The 12,424-nt window shown below is 31.6% G+C and overlaps 1 protein-coding gene across 1 annotated transcript; it reads left to right on the top strand.

Annotated features, from left to right (window-relative positions):
• The first annotated feature begins 2,542 nt into the window (after positions 1-2,542).
• On the top strand, positions 2,543-4,924 carry LOC113852029 (lipase 3). The gene is made up of 5 exons (XM_027482290.1): positions 2,543-3,178; positions 3,418-3,510; positions 4,077-4,144; positions 4,241-4,419; positions 4,770-4,924. The coding sequence occupies exons 1-5, from the start codon at positions 2,543-2,545 to the stop codon at positions 4,922-4,924; spliced, it is 1,131 nt and encodes a 376-aa protein (XP_027338091.1).
• Positions 4,925-12,424: the final 7,500 nt, after the last annotated feature.

Here is a 12,424-nt window from a genome sequence, read left to right on the forward strand (position 1 = left end):
AAGCATGTTTATCGTTACGTTAAATATTATTACTTATACGTAAATATAAATTTAAAAGCATGTTGATTATTGTTACGTTAAATATTGTTATTTGTATGTATATATAAATTTAAAAGTGTGTTGATGATCACCTTTACGTTAAACATTGTTACTTGTATGTAAATATAAATTTAAAATTGTGTTGATTATCATGAAAAGCGTGTTGATTATCGTTATGTTAAATATTGTTACTTGTATGTAAATGTAAATTTAAAAGTGTGTTAATGATCACCTTTACGTTAAATATTGTTACTTGTACGTAAATATAAATTTGTATTTATTATTTTCAAAAGTTTGTTGATTATCATTACGTTAAATATTATTACTTGTATGTAAATATAAATTTAAAAGTGTGTTAATAATCACTCTTACATTAAACATTGTTACTTGTACGTAAATATAAATTTATTCGATGTGTTGATATTTTCAAAAATTTGTTGATTATCGTTACGTTAAATATTATTACTTGTACGTAAATAGAAATTTAAAAGTGGGTTGATGATCACCTACGTTAAATATTGTTACTTGTATGTAAATATAAATTTAAAGGTGTGTTAATCATTTTCAAAAAGTTGTTGATTATCATTACGTTAAATATTATTACTTGTACGTCAATATAAATTTAAAAGTGCGTTAATAATCACTCTTACATTAAACATTGTTACTTGTACATAAATATAAATTTATTCGATGTGTTGATATTTTCAAAAATTTGTTGATTATCGTTACGTTAAATATTATTACTTGTACGCAAATAGAAATTTAAAAGTGGATTGATGATCACCTTTACGATAAATATTATTACTTGTACATAAATATAAATTTGTGTTGATTATTTTCAAAAGTTTGTTGATTATCGTTACGTTAAATATTATTACTTGTATGTAAATATAAATTTAAAAGTGTGTTAATAATCACTCTTACGTTAAATATTGTTACTTGTACATAAATATAAATTTATTTGATATGTTGATATTTTTAAAAGCTTGTTAATTTTCGTTATGTTAAATATTATTACTGATACGTAAATATAAATTTAAAAGTTGGTTGATGATCACCTTTACGTTAAATATTGTTACTTGTACGTAAATATAAATTTAAAGGTGTGTTAATCATTTTCAAAAAGTTGTTAATTATCGTTACGTTAAATATTATTACTTGTACGTCAATATAAATTTAAAAGTGCGTTAATAATCACTCTTACATTAAACATTGTTATTTGTACGTAAATATAAATTTATTTGGTGTGTTGATATTTTCAAAAATTTGTTGATTATTGTTACGTTAAATATTATTACTTGTATGTAAATAGAAATTTAAAAGTGGGTTGATGATCATCTTTATGTTAAATATTGTTACTTGTACGCAAATATAAATTTAAAAGGTGTGTTAATCATTTTTAAAAAGTTGTTGATTATCTTTACGTTAAATATTATTACTTGTACGTCAATATAAATTTAAAAGTGCGTTAATAATCTATCTTACATTAAACATTGTTACTTGTACGTAAATATAAATTTATTCAATGTGTTGATATTTTCAAAAATTTGTTGATTATCGTTATGTTAAATATTATTACTTGTACGTAAATAGAAATTTAAAAGTGGGTTGATGATCACCTTTACGTTAAATATTGTTACTTATATGTAAATATAAATTTAAAGGTGTGTTAATCATTTTAAAAAAGTTGTTGATTATCATTACATTAAATATTATTACTTGTACGTAAATAAATATTTTTCAAGAATAAGGTAAACATATCAAGAAACTTTTTTGTCACTTAAACGTCTAATTTATTTTTAATTTTTAAACAAAAATACTTCAAAAAACATTAATAATTGCAGAAAAAATAGAGATATAAGTATTTTTTTCTAAGAAAAAAAATTAAACATACAAGTAATAACATAACTTTTTTATACATTTTTAAAAGTAGTATAGGACATAGAGTTGTATATTTTAAAAAATTAATATCTAAATTTTACACTAAAAATACTTAATTTTCGTAATTTTTATTTCTCACTTCAGTGACAAAGGTGAAGTACATCCTTCAATGGGTGTCAAATACTCAAAATGTTGTGTCCATGCTTATTTTGCTTTTGCCTTATAATATGCATGCGTAAGGAAAAACAAAACAGAAACGTAGGAGTTGCATGTAACTGTCACATGAATTGGCAACCCGCATTTCTTGCATTCAAATTCCCGCTGTGCTGGCCCCATCTCGTTTTCTTCGCACACCAATCACCATCTTCACTTTCCATATACCAATCTAAACGCTTTTCTTTGATTCTCAACTACGGATATCCCAAGCAACCCTGTTGCCATTAACGACACCCAGATAATACAACAAATATTCGACAACAAAACGGATAACGTGCATTAAAATACCCACCCCACTTCTTTTTCTTCACAACCATTTCTATAAATTCACAAGCATTGACATTGCTCATACGAAGTTTCACTTTTTCCTCCTCCCATCAATTCTAATTAACAATACGTATCTTCCATGTTGCCTAAACTTTCAAAATGCTTCAGCTTCACCGCTTCAAGGGACTGGTTTTACCGTCATTCCTTCGCCATGGCGGGGCTCCGCTCCGTCGCCACCGACCTTGGTGACGGAACCACCATGCATTGTTGGGTACCCAAATTGCACAAACCATGCAAGCCCACTCTTGTTTTGATTCATGGTTTTGGCGCCAATGCAATGTGGCAGTATGGGGAACACATTCGGCACTTCATTGGGCATTTCAATGTGTACGTGCCGGATCTTCTCTTCTTCGGTGAGTCCTTCACGTCACGGCCTGAGAGAACGGAGTCGTTTCAGGCCACGTGTGTGGTGAAGTTCATGGAGGTTCATGGGGTTCAAAGAATGAACTTGGTGGGGATCAGCTATGGTGGGTTTGTGGGGTATAGTGTGGCTGCTCAGTTCCCTGAGGCGGTGGAGAGGTTGGTGCTGTGTTGTGCTGGGGTTTGTTTGGAGGAAATTGATATGAAAAATGGGCTGTTTAGGGTTTCCTCTTTGGATGAGGCTTCAAGCATTTTGTTGCCACAAACCCCAGATAAGCTCAGGGAACTGTTGAAGTTGTCGTTTGTGAGGCCTGCTAGGGGTGTGCCTTCTTGGTTCCTTGAAGATTTCATTCATGTATGCCTTGACTTAAACTTGGATTGATTTCTCTTAAATTTGAATATTTTAGTGTTTTTAAGTGACATGATATATATATACACACACAATATTATTATAGTATTGAGAATGAAATACAAACTTTATCATATAAGAATTCACCATAATTATTGGTAAGGTTTGCTTTGTTTTCAGGATTAATTGCTTTAAGACGTCACACCTCTATTTTTAATCATGTCTGTGTTTATTACTCTGGACAGGTGATGTGTACAAATCACATTGAACAGAAGAGAGAGCTGCTTGAGGCAATACTAAAAGGTCGTCAGCTTTCCGATCTTCCAAAGATCAATCAGGTATTTATTGTAACACATTGACAAAAGTATAAATATTCCTTTTCTCTTCCTTGGTCAGACATGAACAACTAGGATTCTGGATTTAGTAGCATGTTATTGTTTTGTGTTCTATCATATTAAGTTTTTACGACTAGAAATCATGCAGCACTATACAAATAAAAGAGGTTGGAGGAAGGGATTTCTCCGATACTTAAAATATATACCTATCATCTGTGTATAAATAGGAAAATGTTGAGTCATTAGAACTGAAGATAAATAACTTAAAAAGTAAACTTTTATTAAAAATATTATTTTTTATCTTGAAAATATACAAGTATAATACATACTATATATAAATATTTATATATATATATATATATATGTTTTAATAAGAAAACTATTTATAAGGGTCGAGATTTACAAAACTGTATAAAATAATAGCCTTCTTCTCTTTTTGATATGCATTAATTGATTTCTAGTTATCTCACAGAAATAAAATTCCAAGCAGGTAGACAGGATATATGCTTAACCTTCCGAATGTTTAGTTGATTGAATATTTACAAAATTGTGGTTTTACATTGGAGCAGAACACTCTAATCCTGTGGGGAGAACAAGATCAGGTATTCCCTCTGGAATTAGGATACAGATTAAAAAGGTGGGATTTCAATTGAGTAGAAGTTGATGTTGTTACTTGTAATTCACATTCAAGCATTATCTTAAACTAGTAAGTATGAATGTCTCTTTGGAGCAGTCATATAGGGGAAAGTGCACAAATGGCAGTGATCAAGAATGCAGGGCATGCGCTGAACATAGAGAAATCCAAAGAATTTGCCAAACACTTGAAATCATTCCTCATTGATTCAAAGTCATGCCCCTCCTCACCACTTTCTTTCAGAGAGCACATTCAGAAGACATTGTCGTTTGATTTCAGTAAGTGATAGATGATAGAACTTGTCTTTATCACAAGGGCATCAAAATGATGAGGATTGCAATATTTAACTTTACAGCCTTTAGAAGCTAGAAGTAACTTCCTTGCTGGTGATTTCAGGTTCCTAAATGAGCCTTTGACAGATCCACTTGTCCATATGTTATTGGGGAAATAGTTTTTTGAATTTTTGGAAAGAATTGTTTATTTATTAATTTCTTCGAATTTGGGTCACGCTTGGACGTGAAGGGGCTTGTGTGTTATTTATTAATTTATTTAACTTTGATTTTCAGAACATATATATGTACAACGACTCACTAAATCTCAGTATATATTACTTGATTTTGCTATGCAGTTAGGAATGTGTCAGGCTGGGGTGCATTGGCATGGTGTGGTGGTCTATTATTACAGGCAAAATTGGGAACCAAATTGTTTTTGATGGTGCTAATGTTTTATTATCTTTCTTCGAAATTTCTCTACTTGTCTGTGATTGATATTGCTAATAAGTAAGATGGACCATACACAACTTTATTTGGTGCAATTAGGAAGCAATGTAGTTTGGAATCATAGTTGAGGAACTGTAAAAAGTTTGTTTGGGTTCAAAATGTCCCGTTTTCTAATGTAGACAGTGATTTTGTTTATTGTTGCGCCTGCGTTGCTAATCTCCACCACAGTTTTGTCTTTGTCGCGTCTGGAGACTTTTATGAATCAGAATCATATGCGCTGCACAATACTTTAGACGGCAATTGCTAGCAATAAGATAAAAAGAAAAACTTTGTCCGAGGTTCGAACTTAGCTTGAAAAATATGCCGACTCTTGCTTTTAATGGAAAAATATAGAATGAATTTGAAAAATATGCCGACTCTTAATAAAATTCGAGATCAAGTGTGCTGAGAAAGAAGAAACAGAAATATATAATGAATCTGCGTCTTGTTTACGTGTGAAATTTGCAGGGGGTAAACAAATAAATTCAATAGCAATCTAAGATTGAATTTTAAATTTTTCTGAGTTCTTTAAATATGTTTTTAACATAATAACTCGATTAACGTCGTAAAACATATAACTAACCGGAAATAGTAGAAAGATAATAAATAAAAAATATTGAACTAAACTCAAGGAATTACTTAAACAAACTAAAATTGAATCTAAATGACTAAAATATAAACGTACAACTTCTGCTACGAATACCAAGAACTGTCAATCTCTTGATTGTCGATGTTTGCCTCAATGCAGAACTTTAACATGCAAAGAATTTAGGTGTTGGTGTTTAGTGTAAAAAGTTGTCTCTTGGGCTGTAAAGTTAGATACTATTTATAAACAAATGCAACTCAATCATTCTCTTTTTTTCGTGGCACGTCTTAGTAACTGCCTCCTACATGTGTTTTTTCTATAACCGCAATCACCCATGTTTGTGCTTCTTCTACAATTGCTAATGTCCATGATCGTGCTTCTTGTGTCATGATCTTCAACGGGTGATAATTTCTTTAACTGTTATCTGCAACTGATAACTATTGGTTGGGTAAGGTGGCTATTTTCATGTTTTGCAGCTTTTTGACATGTTTTTTTTTACCTTTTGAACCCTGCTTTTTCTTTGAACTTAGAATGACTTCTTTGAAAAACTTTTTTGACTTTGCAGTAAAGTTTGTCCAAGACACTTTTATTTTTTGACTACTTTTTAGGTGTTTTCAATCTCGGGCTTAAACACCTTCAAAAACTTCCTCGAAATGTTATCCCCTTTTCAACATGAAATAAGGCTTTTTCTAAAACCTTGAAAACTTCTCGAAATATGTCCTATTCATCAAGAAATGAGGTTTCTGTTTTCATGTAAGATGTGTCAAAGTACATTCCTTTTGACACCATCTAAGTTTTTCCTTATGGCTATGAAACTCTTCAAAATGCAGGAACCCACGATTGTTAATTTTTAGTCGCACTAGTACAGAAATGGGTTTTATATCGGTTAAAAAGGAATTTCTACATCAATTATTACGCCAATGTAGATACAACTAATGTAATAAGTGGTGATATTCTACATTAATTATCAACCGATGTAGAATACATAATCTTCCTACATCAGTGGTGACTATAATCGATGTAGAAAGATTACATTCTACATCGGTTATGGTCATAACCTATAACCGATGCAAAATGTATATATATTTTTTAAAGTATATTTTTATTTAATAAATATCTACAAAACCTAAATTATAGGAAAATCTCACATAGTTTCAGATTCAAAACGTCCACGTTTCATTATATATAAAAAGAATAATTTGATATATAAATCAATTGTAATCAATACAATGTTTACAAGGAATTTGAAGAACTATATTCTAAAATAAATGAAGTCTAGCGTGTTCTGATTTCTTTAATCTCCTTTTCAGGGATTGGATCAGAATATGCAAATATTTACAAAATCAAATAACAAATAAACATTAGCTTTATAATTGTAAATAAACAAGTATTTTATGTTCTTATATTCAATTATCATACTTACCAAAGCCTAAGATTTTGTTATGCTAGTTGTGATGATAGTTAACTTATGCCTCATGACATAATATCCACTCTCCCAACTCTTTTTTTATCTGTGGTGAACATACACGTGGACAGATCCATGTAGGTTTCTTTCTGTTCACATGCTTATCCTCCAATAGATTACATGCTTCCATAGGTCTAATCATGATGAACATTACTATAAAGGAGTGAGTTAGGTAAATATTTATGCACATGTAACTAAGTGAAACAAATTTAATACATGTGGAGATGACTTACAAATCAATTATGGCTTTCATTTCTTTTTTGGGCTTATTGCATAACGAGCATAAGAAAATGACTTTGTTACTTTTTGGATAAATGATAAACAATTGTCAATGTTGCTAATAAACCAAATTAACCACATTAGCAATTGTAAAACTAATTATATAACAAGACTAATTTGCAGAAACATACCCGTAATAGAAGAGTGTAAGGTAGCCATGCTTCATTCCTTCACACAACCTCTTCTAAATATATGATTAAATAGACTCATGCTTGTTTCCTAAGCCCTGAATTTGAAGAGCGTCAAGGAAGCCATACAAATGATCCACACCCTTTGTAATCGCATGTTGATGTAGATAACTACCAAATGGTAATATAAAAATAAATATTAATGATTTAAGATAACTATTAACAAATTATAGGAAAAAACAACAATGAACTTACATTAACCATGCTTGAATAACTGAAATGCAAAGCATTGCCTCACTCATTGCAACCTCCATATTGTCCTTCTATGTGAGGTACAATGGTATTGAAGAACCATTTCCATTTATTCTAGCATCAAACTCCAACTGCATAGGTTTTTTTCCTAGTTTCATTGCCATTAGGCATAAACGTTGAAGCATGTCAAGTTCTTGCCCCTTTATATTTTCAAGAATAAAAGGTTTTGCAGTTTCAACAATTTCCTAAACAATTTCCAATGTTAACAATAATTAGATATATATAGGCAAATTTTAAATAACAAATATATAAAGAATAAATGAAAGATAGTGTACCTCATCAAAAGGCAATTGAATGAGGTATTTGGGCTAGAGGATGAAATGATTAGGGGCTTCCCCTACTGTTTTGACCTCATCTGTTGGCAACGAGCAAGTGCCTCAACAACTTCAACCCGTTCAACCACCACTCTTAGAGTACCACAATTTATTATTTGATGGTGTATCTTTGGACTTAGGTTGTGCACTGTGCCATATGCCACTAGTCGTATAGGACCTTCTACAAATAATTTGCATTAGTTGATTGGGGCATCATCGTTATTGAGGTCCAATAGGGCATAACTACCCTATGTGCTGACACGCTCCTGTGGACAAGAAGCCTCAGGAAAGGTGCATGGATTTGTGTTTCCTTGAGAGAGACCCAAATAGGAAAGTTCTTACCTAATCTCAGTTCTCAGCTCTTGTCTAATCTCCTCTCTGATTGCTTCCAATTCTTCACATGTGACAATTCCTTTCTTCTTAGAGGTACTTGTGCCAAAATACTGATGAATGCCTACACCCCATCTAGCAGTATGAACATGACCGGGGTGTTCTGGTTGACCAATATCAGCACAGAAAATGTCTTGACGTCTAATAGGTGTGAAGGCGCCTTGTGAACTTTGCTTTAGTAAAGAAGCCTATGAAATGAATAATATTCATTTAATTAAATACAAATATTTTGAACCAAATAAGATTAAGTGTAAAAGGTAAAGGATTTAATACTCATAATTTTTTCTCAATTACACGACTTTGATTAGAAATGTACTCTTCTGACACAATTTGACATGCTCTCTTTCATTTTTTGTGACGTGTAGGTGGTAATGAAAGAGAGACCACCCCAGAGGGGTCTGAGTGAGAAGCTTGGCCAATTTTGATTTCCTCTTCCAATATCATCTTCTTAAGGAACTCATAACCCCCACGTAACAACTTGTGGGGGTGACAATTCTTTGCCTGAATTGTCTGTGCTTTCTTCCTTTTCTCCTATAAAAAAATAAAATAAGGTTACCTAAGTATATTAGTAGTAATATAAAGAATTCAAAAAATAACAATGTGGTGAACAAACCTGAAAAGTAGGATCAAGTCAGGTTTTCACAAACTTCTTCCATGTGTCCTCATTAATGAATTGATATTCTTGACAAGGAGACACATCTTTATGGCTTCTAAAAACAAACTCAGAATTCAAGTATGTCTTGAATGCCCTTCAACGTTCTCCCGCAAATGACAACCACTTCCTCTTAAAAGGGTCAACATTAGGAACATCATAAGTCAGCTACAATGGAAACATATAAAATGTCAACTAACTATAATTTTAAAAATATTATAAGTTTAAAACATCAGTCGATCAAGTATTGATTTACCATAATGCATTGCTGTATTTGGTCTTTCACACGTATCTTTACCTCATCCTAATCCTTAGTTAAAATGCTGACCTTACTACGTGCTAGCAGTGCAAAATTGCTGTTGAATGTTGTCCAATTCGGTCCTACTGGATTACTCGTTGAGTTGTCAAACTCAATGCGAATCTTCTACTCACTGGTATGACTAAGAATTAAATCTTTTAGTTATGTCACATGTCTACCCTTCTTTGCCACAATTGAATGAGACATATCTACATACATTAGACTAAAGATATTATAAAAGCACATTAAAATATAAGTAAAAATATCAATGTAAACATTATTAACAACATAAGAAAACTTATACAACTATCTTGTAATATGTCTTTTTTAGTTATTTTTCCATATTCCTTCTTCGTGATCATGTTGTGTGGCATATACATTATCTACTTCATTGTCTTTAGTTGAAGTAGGACTATTTAAGGAGAACGATAGATCGTCAGATGATTGAAACTCATCTTTATCGAACATAAGTTTGCTTTGAAGCACTATTGACCAACTATTATTATGATAAAAGGTTCATCGTTATAAGCCAATATTGACTTCAACCTAATTACATTTGAAAACAGGTACTCTGAATTTATTGTAATCAATCTCCCAAATTTCTTCAATGACCCCAAAATAAGAAAGGGAAGCCAATACAAGAGATTTATCTTTTGAACTGGAGAAGTGTAGTGACTTAGTATCTATCATAACACCACTGTTTTGCATTATAGTCTTGCTATCCTAAAGCTTAGTATACAAGCAAAAATTATTAATATCGGATCTACTCCAACATATCACATCAAAGTTTGGACCATGTGCAAGCCATTTTAAAGTTTCAGATGCAGTATCATCCTTTAAAATTGCATCTTTAAATCATTTGAAGAAGGTCTTATTTTTCTCATTCAACAATGATTTTTTTTTAATTCTAGGGTTATTTTCCTTCAATATGATCTTGTGGGAAGATAAATAAGGTTAAACTTCATCTATGTTATTCAAGATATATAAATGTGCTTGTAACACTTTTGCTCCACCTATGCTCTTAACATGTAAACCTTGTGTACCCTTTCCTGTTGATCGTGAGTCATGATGGTAATTAGGAAGCCCTATAGGTCTTACTTCTGACAAATATTCTGTACAAAACTTAATGGCTTCTTCTACAATTTATTTTTCAACTATTGATGCTTCTGGACATTGTGAATTCTTCACGTATTCTTTCAATATTTTCACGTATCGCTCAATTGGATACATCCACTGTGAATAAATAGGACCACATAACTTAATCTCTCTCACAAGATGAACAATTAAATGCACTATGATGTCAAAAAAATGATGGAGAAAAATACATCTCTAATTTACATAGTATCAAACCAGCTTCAAATTATAACTTATTTAACTTTTTAACTTCAAAGACTTTACTACAGACTTTATGAAAGAAAAAACACAGCTGTGTTATGTTGTCTCTCACCTTTTTGGGCAAAATATTAGGAATGACAATGAGTTGAAGGTGTTGCGTCGCCGTCAACACATGACAATCGCAAGACTTCAACCCAACTAACTTGAGGTCTTTCATTGAGACAAGTCTATTCATATTTGAAGAGAAAGCTTTGGCATTTTTATTCCTCGTAGACAACGATAGAGGCTTTTTTATTCTTTTTTGGATAGAGTATGACAAGCTAGTGGTAAATATGTTTGCTTACCTATTGACCGTGGTGCTAATTTCTCTCTATACTATTTTCATTCTATGTTTCAGTTGGTGATAACAAGTGTGTTCCATACAAATAGGGCATGCCTTGTGGCCTTTAACAGTGTATCCACTTAAATTTCCATATGCTGGGAAGTCATTAATGGTAGAAAAGACCAATTACACACAACTTAATGTATTTCTAGTTGTAATAATGAAATACCTCAACAGTTTCTTCCCGTAATGTTTTCAAATCTTCAATCAAGGGCTTCAGATAAAATGTTAATGTCATTTCCGAACTGTCTTGGTCATAGACAACATAATGTGTTTGCGTTTCATGCACAATCGAGGAGACAAATTATAAATTACCAGCAAAATATGCCATGAACTATGTATACTACTTAAGTTACCATAAAGATTCATCCCATTTTGTAGCAAGTCCAAGCCTAAGGTTTCTTGGCTTATTGCCAAATTTTGGAAACAATTAATCAATTTTCTTCCATCACGTTGCCTTTCATTTGAATGCCATCTAATGTTCTGTGCATCATTGCGACTAGCAAATTATCGCTTGAACCTAGGAATTATTAGAAGGTACCATAGAACTTTGGTAGGAGGTCCTTCTGTCCATATCGTATAACTCTTGCAGAATCTATCACAAAGCACATGCTCTCTTATATCTTTAACACTTAATTGCCTTAAATTCAACCACTTCACATAAGGACAATAAAATCTTCCTTTATTATTAGGAACATTTCTTTGCACAAATTCCAAAAACTCCTCCACCCCTTTATCATACTCCTCATTTATACATCTAAAATTTATCCAACTATTATCCATAACTACATAAAGTTGTAAATTGAAGGATGGTTACTTAAGGGAAGAAACAAATATAAGAATCTGGATAAATCCACCATAAGAAAGTTACAAAAATTTAGCTCAACAATCATAGTAGCAAAGATGAAATAGAGATGAGATTGGGAGATGACATAAAGGGATAACCAAGGATTGAAGAAGCACTAACATATAACATGAAAGTTTTAGATTTTAGGAGTATGATTAACCTACCACAGAACATATGCAGTAATACATTTAACAAAGAGCTGTAACATCTCAGAATAATTAAAGATAAATCAAACAAAATAAGGGACAGTAAGGGTATTGACATGTTTGTCTTTGATGAAGGAAGAGTGAGAGTTATTTTTCAGCATCGGTAGGCATGTTTGCAGCTACTAAAACTATTTTCCTTCAAGACAACATCAAATTGGATAGGGGAAATGATGTTAGATAACTCTCATATTTAATTAGTTTCGGTTTCATTAGTTAGTTAGTTAATATAAAGAATTCTTAATGTTAAGTAACTCTCATATACTGCCCCTAAACCTTTAAGTAATAATATACAAAGTATAAATATATTTAGCAATAAACTAAGGTACTAATA

The sequence above is a fragment of the Abrus precatorius genome, unplaced genomic scaffold (genome assembly GCF_003935025.1).
Source record: "Abrus precatorius isolate BTA unplaced genomic scaffold, Abrus_2018 Scaffold10, whole genome shotgun sequence".
In the NCBI taxonomy this organism is placed as follows: domain Eukaryota; kingdom Viridiplantae; phylum Streptophyta; class Magnoliopsida; order Fabales; family Fabaceae; genus Abrus; species Abrus precatorius.

Coding starts and splice junctions, on each gene's coding strand:
- LOC113852029 (XM_027482290.1), top strand. CDS start 2,543: ATGTTGCCTAAACTTTCAAAATGCTTCAGCTTCACCGCTTCAAGGGAC. Junction 3,179..3,417: donor TCCTTGAAGATTTCATTCAT/GTATGCCTTGAC, acceptor TACTCTGGACAG/GTGATGTGTACAAATCACAT. Junction 3,511..4,076: donor ATCTTCCAAAGATCAATCAG/GTATTTATTGTA, acceptor ACATTGGAGCAG/AACACTCTAATCCTGTGGGG.